Source organism: Cricetulus griseus, chromosome 2, assembly GCF_003668045.3.
Source record: "Cricetulus griseus strain 17A/GY chromosome 2, alternate assembly CriGri-PICRH-1.0, whole genome shotgun sequence".
Taxonomy (NCBI): Eukaryota; Metazoa; Chordata; class Mammalia; order Rodentia; family Cricetidae; genus Cricetulus; species Cricetulus griseus.
Genome location: NC_048595.1, coordinates 235,506,857 through 235,525,751, shown reverse-complemented (window position 1 = coordinate 235,525,751; position 18,895 = coordinate 235,506,857). Strand labels below are relative to the sequence as shown.

The 18,895-nt window shown below is 36.4% G+C and overlaps 1 protein-coding gene across 1 annotated transcript in view; it reads left to right on the top strand.

Moving 5' to 3' along the window:
• The window catches only part of Sntg1 (syntrophin gamma 1), a 302,539-nt gene that overhangs the window by 133,676 nt on the left and 149,968 nt on the right, over positions 1–18,895 (top strand). Inside the window, exon 11 of the mRNA XM_035438749.1 lies at positions 15,460–15,498. Within this exon, the coding sequence (XP_035294640.1) occupies positions 15,460–15,498 (39 nt within the window). The remainder of the gene's footprint in view (positions 1–15,459; positions 15,499–18,895) is intronic.

Below are 18,895 nucleotides of genomic sequence, written 5' to 3'. Positions count from 1 at the left end.
AACTGCATAATTCAAACCAGTGATTATGTTAAGAGGTTCTGTAAAATCCATTAATAACATGGGAACAGTATATAATTATGAACTTTGAACAGAAACTTAAGGGTTTGAGACACTTTACTTAAATTTTCTGATTTGTAAGATGACTTTCCTGGTTTATTTACATTAGTATAGAATTTAGGAGCTCCAGAAATTGGTGTTCCCTCTACAATGTGAAGAAGGATCCCGTTAGTTCCTTTTTTTGAATCCTCTTGCTTTGGGGATATTTATTGTTAATCTCTCCTAAGAAATTACTGCAAGCTCTTTGCCTAATTTTACTTTATGCCCACAATTTGTCAGTTTCATTATTAATAAAAGTACTAAAATTTTTGCTTTTTCTATTCCTGCTAATTGATGAAGTCCCAGTTTTCCTTTTATAATCAACTCAGAGACATTTTCCACATAAGTTTCTAATTTTTTACTCTGGCTCCATTCTCAGATACTATCTTCCCTCTGTATTAATTCCTGTTGGAGATTGCTTACAGGCTAAAATAACCAGAATGCAATCAAGCTTTGGATCCAAATTAAATGCTCCACACATGCATCTTGTGATTTCTTTTCCACCACAACAAATTCTCTCTCAGCTTCAGCTGTTAATTCTGTTGGAGTATTTAAGTCCTTGTCAACATCTAAAATTTTGAACAAATTACTCAATTTGTCTTTTTCTGCTCTGATAGTGGGCCATATAAAGGAAATCTGAGAAATCTTTGAAAGTCATTGAGAGTCTGCAATCAATCTCTCCTAATTTGCACCTTTTGGGTCTAATATTTTGTAAACATGTTTTAAACCCCAAATAATTAATAGAATCTCTTCTTTGTATTTTTCAGTAGAAATTCATAATCCCTAGCAAGGTAAAATTTTCTTTACCTCTTCAAGTATTCTTTCTAAACTATGAATATTTGAATTGCTTCATAAGATGTCATCTGTGTAATGGTAAACTATAGATTGAGGAAATTGCTTATGTATCATTCCCAATGGCTGCCATATAAAATATTGGCACAGGGCCATGCTATTTATAAACCAAGGCAACAAAAAGGAAGAGAAGAAACTTGGGGATTAAAAAGCAGTTGATACAACAGACTCTAACACAATTCAAGGAGTCAAAAGAAAAAAAATGAAAACATATTCTCCAGGGCTAGAATAATATGAAGAAATAAATTGGGTTAATCAAGACAGTAGATTACATATTATTAAATCAAGAAAATATAGACAATTTACACAGGTACACAACCAGAAACCAAGGACCTTCAGATACAGCCAATGGCCAGAGAGAATTACTGCTGAATTAGAACTCTCAAATTATTTTAGTAGTAGAAAGAAAAGGAAAAGAACAAGTCCAAAAGTATTTCATGGAGTCATTATCATAAGGATTGCAATCAGATATGGGTGGAAAGTAACAAAAATAAATATTGTAGTGTCAATCTGTACTGAACAATTAAACTGAAATTTTCCATGAAACCCTTGGAATCCAATTCAGCACATTAATATAGCATGCTATATGGGAGGGAGAACTGTGTTTGGCACATAAAAAACTATATATATATATATATTATATATAATATATATATATATATGATAACATGTGAAGATTAAAACAGTCCTATTTCAGGAGTACAAACATGTTTTAGCATGCACAGATCAATTAATATAATACAGTACACCAATAGACTTAGGAAGGAGGAAAAACAAAAATTAAAGAAATAGAGGCCCTGACTTTTAGAGAGAACAAGGGGACATGTGGAAAGTGTTAGAGGGAGGAGAGAAGGGAGGATATTATATAATTATATTTCAATTTCAAAAGTAAAATACTTTATAAAGAAAAAAATCATATATTATATCCATAAATGCCAAAAATCATTTCTGAGTTTAACAATCCTTCATGATGAAATCTTAATGATACTAGAAATAGAAACTGCATACCTCATCAATATAAAACTTGTATACAACCAACCTACATCTGTTTTTGTTTTTTGTCTGTTTGTTTTTCAAGACAGGGTTTCTCTGTGTTGCTTTGGAGCCTATCCTGGCACTCACTCTGTAGACCACACTGGCCTTGAACTCATGAGATCCTCCTGCCTCTGCCTCCTGAGTGCTGGAAGTAAAGGCCTGCACCACTAACTCCTGGCCTTTTTTTTTTTTTTTTTTTGGTTCCAACCTATATCTGAAACGATGATAGATATTAAAATTGAAACATATCCTCTAAAATCAGGAATGAAAAAAGAGGCTCACTACACTTTTATTCAGTATAGTGCTTGAAGTTATACACAGAACAATAAAACTGGAGAAAGACAAAGACTACGTATCAGAAGAGATGAAGTCAAATTAATTCATATGGTAATCCTATATTCAATGCTTCCTATCAGAAAATCTTTAATGTATCATTGACTTAGGGGTTTTATTGCTATAAAGAAACACCATGACTATGGCAATGCTTTTTTTCCCTGCAAATTTCAAGATGTAATTTTTTAATTTAAATTCTTTAATTTAATTTAATTTAAATTCTTTGTTTGGAGGAGGGCCTAGGCCCTCCTTGCTGTATCTGGGCTGCAATAGTAACCCTCCATAGGGAATGGGCTCCCAAAGTCCATTTGTGCTCTAGGGTTAAAGACTGGCTCCACTGTTAGAGGTCCTATAGACTGTCTTGGCCTCCTAGCTGGCACCCACATTCAGAGGGCTTGATTCGGTCCAATGCTGTTTTCCCAGCTTTATGACTAGGGTCTCCATGCTCTCACTAGGTCAGGTCAACTGTTTCTGCAGGTTTCTGCAGCACCGTCTTGGCTCCTTTGCTCATCCCTCCTCCCGCTCCACAACTGGATTCCAGGAGTATGGTTCAGTGCTTAGCTGTGGGTGCCTGTTTCTGCTTTGAACAGCTACTGGATAAAGGCTCTAGGAATGGCAACCAAGGTAGACATCAATCTCATTATAGGGGAAGGGCATCAATGGCATCTTCACCACTGCTTGGATTCTTAGTTGGGGTCTTCCCTGTGGATCCCCTAACATTTTCCCTGTGCCAGACCTCTCTCCAAACCTGTACTGTCTCCCTCTATCAAGGCATCTCCTTTCTTGCCCTCCTCTATTCCTCCCTGTCTCAGTCCTCTTGTTCTCCTCCCCCTCCCCTACTTCTCATCCCACCTCCTCCCTCTCCACCCTACCCCCATGCTCCCATGTTTTTCAGGGGTTCTTGTCCCCCTCACCTTCTTTGAGGGACTATGCAATCTTCTCTTGGGGTCCTCCTTGTTTCCTACCTCCTCTGGCAGTGTGGATTGTAGACTGGTAATCCTTTGCTCTATGTCTAAAAATTATATACGAGTGAGTACATACCATGTTTATCTTTTTGTGCCTGGGTTACCTCACTCAGGATGGTTTCTTCTAGTTCCATCCATTTGCCTGTGAATTTCAAGATTCCATTGTTTTTTTCTGCTAAGTAGTACTCCATTGTGTAAATATACCACATTTTCTCAATCCATTATTCAGTTGAGGGGCATCTAGGTTGCTTCCAGGTTCTGGCTATTACAAATAGTGCTGCTATGAACATGGTTGAGCAGATGTCCTTATTGTATGAGTATGCAATCTTTGGAATTGCTGGATCTTGAGGTAGACTGATTTCCATTTTCCTGAGAAACCGCCATACTGATTCGCAAAGTGGCTGTACAAGTTTGCACTCCTGCCAGCAATGGAGGAGTGTTTCTCTTTCTTCACATCCTCTCCAGCATAGACTGTCATTGGTGTTATTGATTTTAGCCATTCTGATAAGAGTAAGATGGTATCTCAGAGTGGTTTTGAGCTGCATTTCTCTGATGGCTAAGCATGTTGAGCACTTTCTCAATTGTCTTTCAGCAATTTTAGACTCCTCTGTTGAGAATTCTCTAGTTCTGCACTCCACTTTTTAATTGCAATGTTTGGTGTTTTGGTGACTAGCTTCTTGTGTTCATTTTATATTTTGGTGATCAGCCCTCTCTAAGATGTGGGGTTGGTGAATATCTTTTCTCATTCTGTGGGCTGGCGTTTTGTCTTGCTGACTGTGTCCTTTGCCTTACAGAAGCTTCTCAGTTTCAGGAGGTCCCATTTATTGATTGTCGATCTCAATGTTTGAGCTACTGGTATTATCGCAACTCTTTTAAATAAATATTTAACTTGGGTGGCTTGCTTACAGTTTCTGAGGTTGAGTCCATTATCACCATGACAGGGAACATAGAGGAGTGCAGGCAGATGAGGTTCTTGGGTAGCTGAGAATCCTACATCTTGCAGGCAACAGGAAATCAAGGGAGCATAGGAGCACTCTAGCCTGCATCCACAAAAACATGCTTCCTCCAACAAGGCCACACCTACTGAAACAAATCCGAAGCATCTAATAGCCAATATCTTTGAGAATATGGAGTCCAGTTACATTTAAACTACCAGAAACATAAAATGTTCATAAAAGTCGTGGGAGAAAACATCAATACTCACATCTTAGGAATTTCCTTTATACCAATAATGGATTTGCCAAGAAAAAAGTCAGCAAAATTACTCTCACTGATGATAGTCTCAAAGACAAAAGATAGCTTAAGATAGCTTAAGACAAGAAAAACTTCTATGGTAAAAACTCTTATACTCGGGAAAAACACTGAAGATGGCAATAGGATGTGGAGGGAAACCCAAAGAGATAGAGAGGGGGTAGGACACACAGAAGGAAATGAGAAAAAAAGCTGATGAAAATGTAGAGAAAGGATTTTTTCTGCAGATTTTTTATTTGAATTAGAAAAAAGATTGTTTTACATGACAATCCCAGTTCCCTCTCCCTCCCCTCCTCTCCTACCACCCCTCACAACTAAAACCCTACCTATCACATATCCTTTCTGCTCCCCAGGGAGGGTGAGGCCTTCCATAGGGTGTCATCAGAGTATCATATCCTTTGGGATAGGGCCAAGGCCCAGCCCCGTGTGTCTTGGCTCAGGGAGTATTCCTCTATGTGGATTGGGCTCCCAAAGTCCACACCTATGCTAGGGATAAGTACTGAACTACTACAGGAAGTCTCATAGATTTTCGAGGTTTCCTCACTGAAACCCATGTTCCTGGGGTCTGGATCAGTCCCATGCTGGTATCCCAGCTATCAGTCTGGGGATCAAGAGCTCCCCATTGCTCAGGTCAGGTGTTTCTGTGGGTTTCACCAGCCTGGTCTGTACCCCTCTTCTCTTCACTCCTCCTTCTCCTCAACTGAATTCCAGTTCAGTTCAGTGACTAATTGTGGGTGTCTGCTTCTACTTCTACCAGTTGCTGGATGAGGGCTATCAGGTAGCCTATAAGTCAGTCATCAATCTCATTATCAGGGGAGGGCATTTAAGGTAGCCTCTCCTCTGTTGCTTACATTGTTAGCTGGTGTCATCTTTGTAGATTTACAGACATTTCCCTAGTGCCTGATTCTCTGTAAACCTAAAATGTCCCCATCTATTATGGTATCTCCATTCTTGTTATCTTCTATTCTTCCCCTGACTCAACCTGAGAAAGAGGAAGTTTAAGCACTATTTGGTAAATTGCAAACTTTTACTGTCACTTTAGAAATCAAAATGAATGAAAATGTCATCATTTAGCTTCTCTAAATAATAAAAATATGACTACATTATGATTTGGGTATGTACTACCACTGTGAATTTACATGTATATAACATAAGAATATGTGCCTGAATGCCCGGTGGTGATGGTGCATGCCTTTAATCCCAGCACTTTGGAGGCAGAGGCAGGTGAATCTCGGTGAGTTCAAGACAAGCCTGGAACTAACTACAAGAGCTAGTTCCAAGACAGCCTCCCAAGCCACAGAGAAACCCTGTCTCAAAAATAAAAAAAAAAAAAGAATATGTGTCTGAATACCACAGAGAAACTTGGATACCCTATATGGAAAGAGTCTACTTTCCATGTAAAATATGATCAAGAGCAAATGAAGAGTTAAAGATTATTTATGGACAGCAAGTTTTACTCATAATGAAGAATGAAATGTTATAAGCAGCAATGGAGCCTTTGACAGCTACGTATTAGGCAACACTTCTTTTCTTGTTTGTTTGTTTGTTTTTTCAATACAAGGTTTCTCTGTATTGTCTTGGAGCCTATCCTGGCACTTGCTCTGTAGACCAGGCTGGTCTCAAACTCACAGAGATCTGCCTGCCTCTGCCTCCTGAATGCTGGGATTAAAAGCATGTGCCACCAATGCTCAACTCTAACCAACACTTCTAATGGTATACCCATTATAAATCTTAGTCTCATACTTTGATCCACTTATATTCATTCTATCTTGGGGATATCATGTTAACTTTTTCTTTGGCTTGGTAGTTACTCATATATGTAGAGGAAAATACTACATGTTGTCATCTCATTCTTACCAATAAACCATGACAGACTGCTCCCTACCTCCATTGACAGGCCATTCTGTATTTCTTTTATCCTTCTGTCTCTGAACACAGAAGTTCTTCAAAATATATAAGTAATTTACTATATTTTTATTATCTTTATTTATTGAGAATTTCATATGAGTCCTGCATTTGCATTTCTTCCTCATTTTCTTTTCTCCTCCTCAAATGTCCACACACACTTCCTAATGTAGTGTCCCTTTATTTTTTTTTTAACCAAAATTTCTTGACTATTTATTTTAAATTTTTTTTCTCAAAACCATTTTTTTTATTTTTACTTCTCCATTTATTTTTTCTTTTTATTATTATTATTATTATTATTATTATTATTATTATTATTAATTCAAGTTAGGGAACAGGCTTGTTTCACATGTAATTCCCCTCTCCCTCTCCCTCCCCTCACCCCAATTCCTTCTCCCCCACCTCCAACCTACCCCCCACCCCATCCACCCACCACTCCCCAGGCAGGGTAGGGCCCCCTACCGGGGCTCCACCAAGTCCACCAAATCTCCCTGTGCTGGGCCTAGGTCCCTCCCCATGTGTCCAGAGACAGAGCGCATCCCTTCAAGTGGGATGGGCTCTCACAGTCCCCCACACACACCAGGGCAAAACGCCAGTCCACCTCCGGAGGCTCCCAGGAGTGCAGGGGCCTCCCCATTGGCATCCATGATCAGGGGGCTGGATTAGTCCCGTACTGGCCTCCCAAAGAGCGTCTGGGGTCGATAGTGGGAGACTTTAACACCCTACTCTCACTACTAGACAGGACTATCAGACAGAAACTTAACAAAGAAACAAAGGAACTAACAGAAGTTATGGCTCAATCGGGTTTAACAGACATCAATAAAACATTCCATCCAAACATAAAAGAATATACCTTCTTCTCAGTGCCACACAAAACCTTATCTAAAATTGACCACACACTGGGCAATAAAGCAAACCTCACCAGATAAAAAAAAAATGGAGTCACCCTCTGTATCATATCAGACCAACAGGGCTTAAAATTAGAATTCAACAACAACACAAATTGCAGAAACTCCACAAACTCAAATAAACAAAGAAATCAAATACTTCCTAAATTCAATGGGAGTGAAGACACAACATACCCAAACCTATGGGACACTCTGAAAGAAGTGCTAAGAGGAAAGTTCATAGCACTAAGTGCCCACATGAAGAAACTGGACAATAGCCACACTAAAGAATTAACAGAATACCTGAGCTCTAGAACAAAAAGAAGCAAACTCACCCATGAGGAGTAGATGTCAGGAAATAATCAAATTGAGAGTTGAAACTATTAAAGTAGAAACAAAGAAATCATTACAAAGAATCAATGAAACAAAGATTGGTTCTTTGAGAAAATCAACAAGATAGACAAACCTTTATCCAATCTAACCAAAAGGCAGAAGGAGAACACGCAAATTAACAAAATTAGAAATGAAAAGGGAAACATAACAACAGACAATGGGGAAACCCAGAGAATCATCAGGTCATAGTTTGAAAACATCTACTCCAAAAAATTGGAAAATTTAAAGGATATGGATGGTTTTCTGGATAGATATCACTTACCAAAATTAAATCAAGTACAAATAAGCAATTTTAATAGACCTGCAACCTCCAAGGAAATAGAAGAAATCATCAAAACTCTTCCAACAAAAAAAGAGCCTAGGGACAGATGGTTTCAGTGCAGAATTGTTCCAGAAATTCAAAGAAGAGTTAATACCAAAACTCTTCAAATTGTTCCACATAATAGAAGCAGAAGGGTCATAGCCAAACTTTTTTACCAGGCTACAATTACCCTAACCACACAAAGACACAACAAAGATAGAGAACTAAAGAGAAATCTCCCTCATGAACATTGATGCAAAAATACTCAATAAAATACTGGCAAATTGATTCAAAGAACACATTAGAAAAATCATCCACCATGACCAAGTAGGCTTCATCCCAGGGATGCAGGGATGGTTCAACATACAAAAATCCATCAATGTAATCCACCATATAAGCAATCTGAAAAAGAAAACAAAACATATGATCATTTCACTAGATGCTGAAGAAGCCTTTGACAAAATTCTACATGCCTTCATGATAAAGGTCTTGGAGTGATCAGGGATAACAGGGACGTAACTAAGCATAATAAAGGCAATATTAAACCAAAAACCAACATCAAACTAAATGAAGAAAAACTCAAAGTGAGTCCTCTAAAATCAGGAATAAGACAAGGTTGCCCACTCTCTCCATATCTCTTCAATATTGTACTTGAAATTCCTGCTAGAGCAATAAAACAAGAAAAGGAGATCAAGAGAATACAAATTGGAAAGGAAGAAGTCAAACTTTCACTATTTGCAGATGATATGATAGTTTACAGAAGTGACCCAAGAATTCTACCAGGGAACTCCTACAGCTGATAAACATCATCAGCAAAGTGGCAGGATACAAGATTAACTCAAAAGTATCAGTAGCCCTAATGTATGTAGACAATAAAGGGGCTGAGAAAGAAATCAGAGAAACATCACCCTTTACAATTGCCACAAACAACATAAAATACCTTGGGGTAACACTAACCAAAAAAGTGAAAGACCTGTACTGCAAGAATTTCGAGTCTCTAAAGAAAGAAATTAAAGAAGATACCAGAAAATGGAAAGATCTCCCATGCTCTTGGATAGGTAGGATCAACAGTAAAAATGGCAATCTTACCAAAAGAAATCTATAGATAAAATGCAATTACTATCAAATCCAGCACAATTCTTCACAGACCTTAAAAACAAATTCCCAACATCATATGGAAAAACAAAAGACCAAGGATAGCCCAAACAACCCTGTACAATAAAGGAACTTCCAGAGGCATCACCATCCCTGGCTCTACTACAGAGCTAGAGTCATGAGAACAGATTCGTATTGGCACAAAAATAGACAGGTAGACCAAAGGAATAGAATTGAAGACTGATATTAACTGACACACTTTAAAAACAACTGGTTTTTTGTTTGTTGTTTTTTACAAAGAAGCTAAAACTATACAATGGAAAAAAGAAAGCATCTTCAACAAATGGTGCTGGCATAACTGGATGTTGGCATGTAGAAGACTGCAGACAGATCCATCTCTATCACCATGCACAAAACTTAAGTCTAAATGGAACAAAGATCTCAACATAAATCCAGCCACACTGAACTTCTTAGAAGAAAACAATGTCAGGTCCTGTTGAACGAATTGGTACAGGAGACTGCTTCCTGAACATAATGTTAGTAGCACAGATACTGAGATTGACAGTTAATAAATGAGACCTCCTGACACTGAGAAGCTTCTGTAAGGCAAAAGACACAGTCAGCAAGACAAAACAGCAGCCCACAGAATGGGAAAAGTATCTTTACGAACCCCACATCTGACAGAGGGCTGATTTCTAAGGACTCAAGAAGCTAGTTCCCAAAACACCAAATAATCCAATTGCAGAGAGGGAGGAATGAAGAGCAAAGAGGTCAGGACCAGGCTGGTGAAACCCACAGAAACAGCTGACCTGAATAAGGGGGGAGGGTATGGATCCCAGACTGATGTCTGGGAGGCCAGCATGGGACTGATCCAGACCCCTCAATGTGGGTGTCAATGAGGAGGCCTCAGTACACTATGGGGGCCCTGGTAGTGGATCAGTATTTATCCCTGGTGTAAGAAGGGACTTTGAGAGGATATCTCACATGGAGGGATGCTCTCTCAGCCTAGATACCTGGGGGAGGGCCAGGATGATATGACGGTCTTTGGGGAATCCCCATGAAGGGCCTTACCCTCCCTGGGGAGCAGAGGGAGGATGAGGTGGGGGGCTGGGGGGTTGGAAGGAGAGGAGAGAGAGGGAGAAGGGATTTACATGTGAAGTAAGTTTGTTTCTAATTTGAACTAATAAAAAATCTCTTTGGGGAAAAAGTGGGTTTCAGAACTATATAGAGAATTCTCAATAGATGAATCTAAAATGTCTGAAAGATATGTAAGAAAGTGCTCAAATTCCTTAGTCATCAGGGAAATGCAAATTAAATATCTCTGAGATATCATCTTACACCTGTCAGAATGGCTAAAATAAAAAACACCAAGGACAGTTGGTGCTGGAGAGGATGTGGAGAAAGGGGAACACTCCTCCATTGCTGGTGGGAGTGCCAACTTGTACAGCACTTTGGAAATCAGCATGGTGTTTTCTCCAGTTAGGAACCAGTTTACCTCAAGATCTAGCAATTCCACTCTTAGGCATATACCCAACAGATGCACATTCATACAACAAGGACATCTGTTCAACCATGTTCATAGCAACATTATTTGTATTTTTACAAATTTGTACATATATATATATATATATATATGTATACATATATATATACATATATATATATATATATATATATAAATTGTGACTCGTTGAAACCATTTAGAATTAATCATGTGTATATGCATTTAAGGCTGATCACTTGAGGAAATACTGATTCTTTCTCTGTATGCAGCTGTTAATTATGAGTAGCTCTTCTTCTAGCTGTGAAACCTTGTTTGATTCTCCTATATTATGACATATTTTGTGAGTCTGTAATGACTTTATAACATTAAATAACAAACACTACCAAAGACATAGTTAAACTTTAAACTTTATTCACTACTATTCCTTATTATGAAAACATGCCCTAAGTTAATCTTCATGAAAAGTTAATTATGTATCTTATGTATAAACCAATTTTTAATGAGAAAACATGGTTCTTTCAATGATTACACCAGTTTTGACATGCAGTAAGACACTGCCAACTAAACAATTCACATGAATTTCAGCTTTTAAAACAGAAATAATGTTGTCCTTGCATTCTTTACATGGATATAATGTTATTAAAATAAGGTACTTCATGTATGTGACAAATTTTAGTTCACAGATTATTGCCTTTTAAAAATCAGTGACTTGTTAATATAAGAATACATATACACATATATGTGTCTCACATCTTGAGGAGAATGTTACACAACAATGCTGTCAAATATAGTTGTTAATATATCTAACATTCACAGACATTAAAAGTAGAATTTCTTGGTTTCTTACTATCTAATGAAACCTTTCACAAAGTCTAGGTTTGAAAAAAGAAAAACTGCAGTAGTGTCTAGAAGTGAAATTTCACAGACAACAGTCAAGAAAGTAGTCAAGAGTAGCAGCAGTGAAGTTTGACACCATCTTTGTGAGATTTGATAAAAGCGACACCTTGACTACATGGACATCTCTCAAAATCTATAATACCTGCTTCTGTATGAGAAAGCATTACACCACAGATCCCACCAGAGGAGCATTTGGGGATTAATACTTCTACAACTTGTAGGGATTTAAACATTTTTTTTATGAAGACCTGAGTGTTTTTATGACTTTTTAACATAAGGAATCACTGGAAGAATTCTGAGTTTAACTATGGTCTCTTAAAGCAAAAGCAAATTCCAATCATTTTTTTTCTGTTCTTCCCTTCACTTGGGTTAGCTGAAGCTATAGCTATAGCACATCAAAAAGAGCCTGCAGAGTGATATAAGTGATGATCATATAAATTCCTGTCTGGAGTGATGTTATCTCCATGTCCTAACATGTCTTAGTCTGTACCATAGAAGCTGTTTAATACAGCAAAAAACTACCACAGAAAACCAAGTTGCAGAGGACAACTGACCATGACCCAATTACAATTGGTAAATCTACATACTGCACCTTTTAAGGTTCAGGCAACATTGTGAAAAAGTGCATAGAAAGATTTCAAAGAGTCAGAGGAACATAATGTTTTCCATTAGATTGTGCTCCCGCATATGACAGAAAAGTCACACTCATAAAATCTTAATAACAATGCTTCATAAACAAGACCCAAATAGTGATACCAATTAATATTAATGTAATCCTATAGAACCCCATGTCTAGATATACTACAGATAATTAATGACTATTGAGAGAGAGAATTAGTCTTTCCAAGAAATAAGCATCCTAAAATCATTGCACAGAGTCAGTACTAAAAACACTCAGAATGTTTGTTGTTTTTAGGTGTTTCTGTATGTGTGTAACAATAAGGAATCAGAGAACATGAATCTGAGGTTGTTAAGATGAGAAGGAAAGGGAAGTGATGCAACTATATTGTAAAAAAAACATTGGGCATACATTCTTATGAGACTTAGAGTAATGTTTTTCCTCAATTATCATCTTTGTAATGTTCATGAATAAATACATCTTGTAGATTAGGTCCATAAAGACCATTCAGTCCCACACATCAACCTCAGTTATGTGCAAAGTTTGGAAATTCAAATATTAGTGAATTAGGATACATTCAATATTTTGTTTCTTTGGAACTTCTGTGTGAATGCAGGCCTTTATGTAGCTGAGATTTTCTGCACTTTCACTATGGGAAGCTGCAGAATGGTTACCCTTACATCTGTGGATTAATAGTTTTATTTATTTGGTAAGTTATCATCAACATGCTTCCCTATAATTTTTCTCTTACCTGCAAGATCTCAATTATATTTATTGTAAAATAATTTTTTAGATTGGGTATTTATATTTAAGGTTGGAATTCATTTTTATCTGATTTTTGCATAGAAAATGGATGATCCAAATTCATTCTCCAGTTTTCAATATGCATGAATGAACTCAACTTTCTGAAGATAGTTGCTTCATGGATTTCAGAGGGTAGCTAGACCATTCTCCATTCACCTACATGCCCATATCCAGGGGCTTTGTTAACACTTTGTAGCAAACTTAAAATCAGTTCCTGGGATTCTTTTGGAAAGGGAAAATGAAGAGCAATTTCACCTATCATACCATTAACTATTAGAGGGTACCTTATCAAAAAGCAAATAAACCATAATAAAATGTAAGCTGTCAAACATTACTGGAAGAACTTAAATAAAATGTAAATTTATTCTTTTTTTTCAAATTATTCATGTGATTGTGGCCATTTAAGATTCCCTGTGAATTTAAGGACATTTTTCTTTTGTGCTTTTTCCAGTGCGGAGGATCATAGCCAGACTTTGCTCTAGGATTTTCTACACTTCTGACCCAAATCCAACCTGGCAAAGATTTTCTCTCGTCTTCCAAGAGAAAACAAACTATATAATAGAATTTCAATGAATCCATATAATTAATAAGATACTGATCCTGAAATAGGGAGTCATAAAATCCATTATCAAAGTATGGTTTCACATTTCTTCACATTTTCTTTAATTTATTTTGGTGACATTTAGTAGCTGCATTTTGTATTTCCTTTCTTTACGATACTCTCTAAGTAACTTATTTACCTTTATTACATTATAGTAGAATCTCTTTAACTAACTTTCTATTGTCTTAGTTCCTATTATAGTGAAAAGGTTCAGTCTTTATTAAGTATGATGTTTCGTTAAGAATTTCTCATCTATCAATTTATTGATTATGAAGATCCTTTTTCTCACTAATCTTAAAGGTGCTTTTTTTTTTTTTACCATAAATAGATGTTAAATCTGATCAAATGTTTTTTTATCTCTCAATTGAGTTAACATTATATAAGGTTCTCTATGAGTGTAGGTGTGTATGAATGAATAACTATGTGTGAGTGGGGGTGGTGTTTGGAGCTAGGTTTATGTGAATAATATATACAAGTCCTGGGATGCAGCAACCTGCCACATGCTATATAATCACTGATTCCTGCCTTGTAGTTCCTGTATACATGGCCTATACTTGTTTCCAAATAAGGTCTCAGATTATTGCTCAGACTTAGTGAAGTTATAAATTTAATAGTACACTATTAAAGATAAAGAAGCTCCACATAAAATATTAGTCCATTTCTATAATTATTTCTAAAAAGGAAATACTTCAAGGTATAGTTTTACTGAAGTTTGATGAAATTCCTGGTGGATAAATATGTGATGTTTACCAGTCAGAACTTTCTACATTTTTAACTTGTAATCATTGTGGGGAAAATATTAAGTTTGGGAATATGTATTAGATAACACTATGTGTGAGGTGAGGGCAATTGATCAGGGTAAAATTGCAACAGCGGAGGAAGAACAGGTTTTCTTAATAAAAATTCTCAAAATCTCTCAAAACATATCCCTCCGTAAATTTTCCTTCAGTTTTAATTTGAAATAAGTACAAATACTTAGAAAGTCAATTTGTACTGGTGATTTTGACAATTTTTAAACTTTGTGCCAATAGGCTTCTAATTGCCCATTTCATGTTCTTCAGATAATTAAAGAAAGTTTAAAAAGAAAAAAACTTATCAATTGCCTAATTTATCATATAAATAATCTTTATTTAGATTGATCTAAGTTTATACGACTTAAACCTTGTGCTTAAATTTCTCCATAAACCTGATGAAGAATAATGGATTTAGTTAGTCTGCCTACTGTTGCATTTGTTTATTTTCTATGAACATCTGCTTTCATTTGTTTTTTTCAAGTTTATTTCCATGAATTACCTCAAAGGAGATGTTTATGGAAATTTTAAATTCTTAAACAATATAATTCATTAATTTAAAAAAATACTCTGTGTTTAGATGCTGATTGAAAATGTGTATATTATACTATACCTCCTATGTTCTCTTGAACAGTAAAGAAATTTGATACTCTATGATTTGGTAGTATGATGTTAAACAGTAAGCCTACTTTCTTTAGATTCATGAAAGATGCTCTTTTAAATCATGGAAGTTATATATTCATTACTTATAAATGAAAAATTACTAGTCATTTTTTCAAAATCATTACATATGAAATTTTTCATGATCTCCAATTAAAATGGGTTTATGTGTAACAGTTTTAGGATGTTGAAATATCATTTTAGTATAGCATAACCCACTCTCAGACATGTTTTTGAGACAGGTTCTAACTATGTATCCTTGGCTACCATGGAACTCATTGCACAAAGCAGGCTAGCCTTTACCTCACAGAGATTAGCCTGCCTCTGCCTTGTCAATGCTGAAATTAAAGGTCTGTACCACCACACCTGCATCATATAAAATAACTTTTAAAAATAGAACATTAGGTATATTCAGGGGCATTTTTCATCCTTTTATTGTCACTGATTTATTGGTTAACTTATCATTGCAGATCAAAAAAATCAACAGAAACTTCCCTGTGAACCAGCAGGTAAGATCAAGTAATATGTTAAACACTGAATCATACTTTTTCATACTTTTATAGAAAGTAATCTTAGTGCCACCTGATTCTTCTACAGAAATAATTAATACTATATGCTATCTTCAGGGGAAATTAATTCATAACATTATTTTAATATATCTGCTTCACTGAATACATACAGAATAGGTTTTAAAGATATGTAATCTAAGACAAAAACCATTTTTGCCAAAATAGTTATATTGATTTGTGTACAATTCTGAGGATCTAGACATAGTATTTTTATGAGATACTTTATTATATCTTAAGTTACAAATTATTTTATGTGTTTTTCTGTTTTTATGCTTGTGCATAGAATAGCTTCAGAGAACACAAGTGGGTGTCAAGGTCCTAGAACTGGATTTTCAGATGGTTATAATTGCCATATGGGTGCTGAGAACTGAACCCTGGTCCTCTGGAAGAACAACTGTTTGTAATTGCTGAACCCTCTCTCCATTATCTAGTGTGTCTTAATATTTAAATAGACCTTTTAAATATATCTCAGTACCTAATAGTTTGATAGACTTCCATAAGAGTTTAACTTAATTCATAGAATAATGTCCTATTGATCCAAGAGCTTAATTCACTCATTGCTCTTAACGTGCACTTTTATTTATAGCCATCCCTCACACTCTAAACATGCATCACTCTTAATATGTTAAAATGTTTTAACTATTCTTGCAAAACAGAATCATTTTCTGGCACAAAACCAGGCTAGGCTGCCTCGATTGCATGAGGGGCTACCACTGTGAGTGGCTGACCCAGGGTTAATTTGTCTGCATCCTTGGCTAAAACTGCCACCTCTGCCACCATCCGGAGGCATGGGGGCCACATTGTCTGGTGGCAATCATGGGCCGGGGCTGTCCTGTGCCCGGGAGAAGTGTAGGAAAATTAGGTGGATGTGTGGCTGGTAGGTTCAGTAGTAGAGTATCCAGTATACGACGAGTCATGAAGCTGACTCAATGCTTCAGAAATGAACGAATGCATAGTCCAGTAATCACAGAAATCCTCTTCCTTTCCTATTCATAATCACTTAGACACACTTACAGAGTCAAGGCTGGGAGGCAGCAGACTAGAAGGGAGGCTGCCAGCTTTGAATAGAGAGAGGTCAGCATTAAAAGAACACCACAAAAATCTACTTTTAAGACTCTCATGGAAACAGAAAGTAGTGAGTAGCTTGAATTACTGGCTTTGTTGTTAGAAGCAAACCTGTTTTTAAAAATGGCCAAAGTGATCAGAATTAGCTTGTCCTGAATGTTGAATTCATGAAGGTATGCAAGTTAATGAACAAATCTTGAAAGCAATCATTAACACTGAGAGAATATAGAGTTCCCTGGTGCTGTGGCTTAACCTAATACAACCTGCTATTTCTATGCTACCTTATTCATTGTATTCCCTCCCTCCAAGGTATTTGTGCAACTGTCTTTTATACTATTCCTGCACAGTGTCTTTTGGTCAATGGTTGTACTAACATCCATATATGCACACACTTGATAGTGAACATTTGGATTTCTGTAAATTCAGATAATTTGGCCTAAGCATTCTCTGGTGTGGCACCTGCTTTTTATTCCTTTTGAGTAGTGGAGTGGGTGGATAGTTCATATTAGACACACATGTTGGATGTTACGGAAGTTATAAAACTATGCTGCAAAGTGTGTAACATTGAATATCCACATTAGCAATATAAAGATAATCTTGTGGCATATACATTATGGTCTGTTCAAGCTTGCATTTTGCAGATGTGTAGTGATGTTCACCACACTGTTATATTCTTATTATCCATATTACCTTATCTTCTCTATGATGTCCAGTCAATGTAACTGAAAACCAGGAGTTCCTAATTTTTTGTGGTCTCGTTTTCAGGACCTTGACATACTACAAGCAATGTCTCTCATAAATCTTTGTCTATGCTAAGATAAAAATCTTCAATGATAATATCTCCTAGTTGTTTCATAGCTGTCTCTTAAAAACATTTTATGTATGATCCCTTTGGTATAGAACTTTTTATTAATTCAGTTTTTTATTAAAAATAATTTTCCTACAATTTCCTTTTTATCTTCAATATTATAGTATGAATATACCATGTCCCACTTATTTTTCTCCTTCCAAAACCTCTTGCATTCTTCATTGCTATTCTTGACATTTGTGGCTTCTTTTATCACTAGTGGTTGACAAATACATATTTGTTCATGTATATGTATATGCATATACACTACTAACTATGTAAGTACAACCTACTCAATATGAATAATACTGCTTGTATATTTATTTTCAGGGATAAAATTTGATATTGGATAACCAACTGTTCTGTTCTTCTCTGGAAAGTGTATTTCTCCTGAGATCAGTATTCATGTTGTCCTTGTTAAGTTCCTAGTCATGTCAGATGCTACACCCATGAAGTCTCACCAGCATGACAGCTTAAACATGAACTTAACAATCTCACAGCAAACTCCCTGATCCTCTGGCTTTTACACTCCTTCCACCTCCAGTTCTGACTTTATACATCTTAGGCTCAGGAGTTGTATTGTAGATATTTCCTTTGGGACTGGGCTTTACACCTTTGGATTTTGAATGGTAGAGATCTTTAATGGTCTCTGTTTCAAAAAGAAATTTGCTTGGTGAAGGGTGAAGACTACACTTACCTGTGACTATAAGGACACAATGCATCACTCAGCCATCAGAGAAACATCTTATTGCAATTTGCCAGAATTAACACAGAGAGCTACAATTGGAGAATGTGCAGAGACTGAGAGACATTGGAAAATGAAGTTATAAATAGTAGGTTTTCATCAAATCCTTCTACTCAAGGCTCAAGTATTGATGCAGAAAATGAAGGAGAAAGATTGCAAGAGCCATGGTTGCTTCCAAAGAAACTGTGTCATCTAGACACAAGAGAAGTGATGCACATATGTATTGACAGAGACTGTATCAACATGCACAAGACATGCATATCTTGTCTCAGTCATGTCAGTGTCTCAGTACTAGGAAAGAAAAGTGGACATGGAGTTCTATCCACAGCAAAAAGGTATTTGGAACAAATACCTCCCGACAAAAGAAAAATAAAATTGCTCCAATTGAATGTCACTGGGTGTATTAATCATAGTACTTTGGGTTAGGCAGACTTCATATCTACACATACGTGGACAACATCAAATGAACTCAATAGTGTTTTGTGGACGTTTTGCTTTGTTTTAGCTGTCTTTTGTTTTTGGATTATATGTTGTGAAGTTTCTTTCTGTATTTTTTGTGCAGTTTTTGTTTTGGGGGGGTTTTGGATGGTGGGAGAGGAAGAAGGAAAGGAAAAGCTAGAGGCAAAAATAGTAGCAGAAATGGAAAAAAAGATGGGTGACTAAGGAGCTGTGAAAGATGT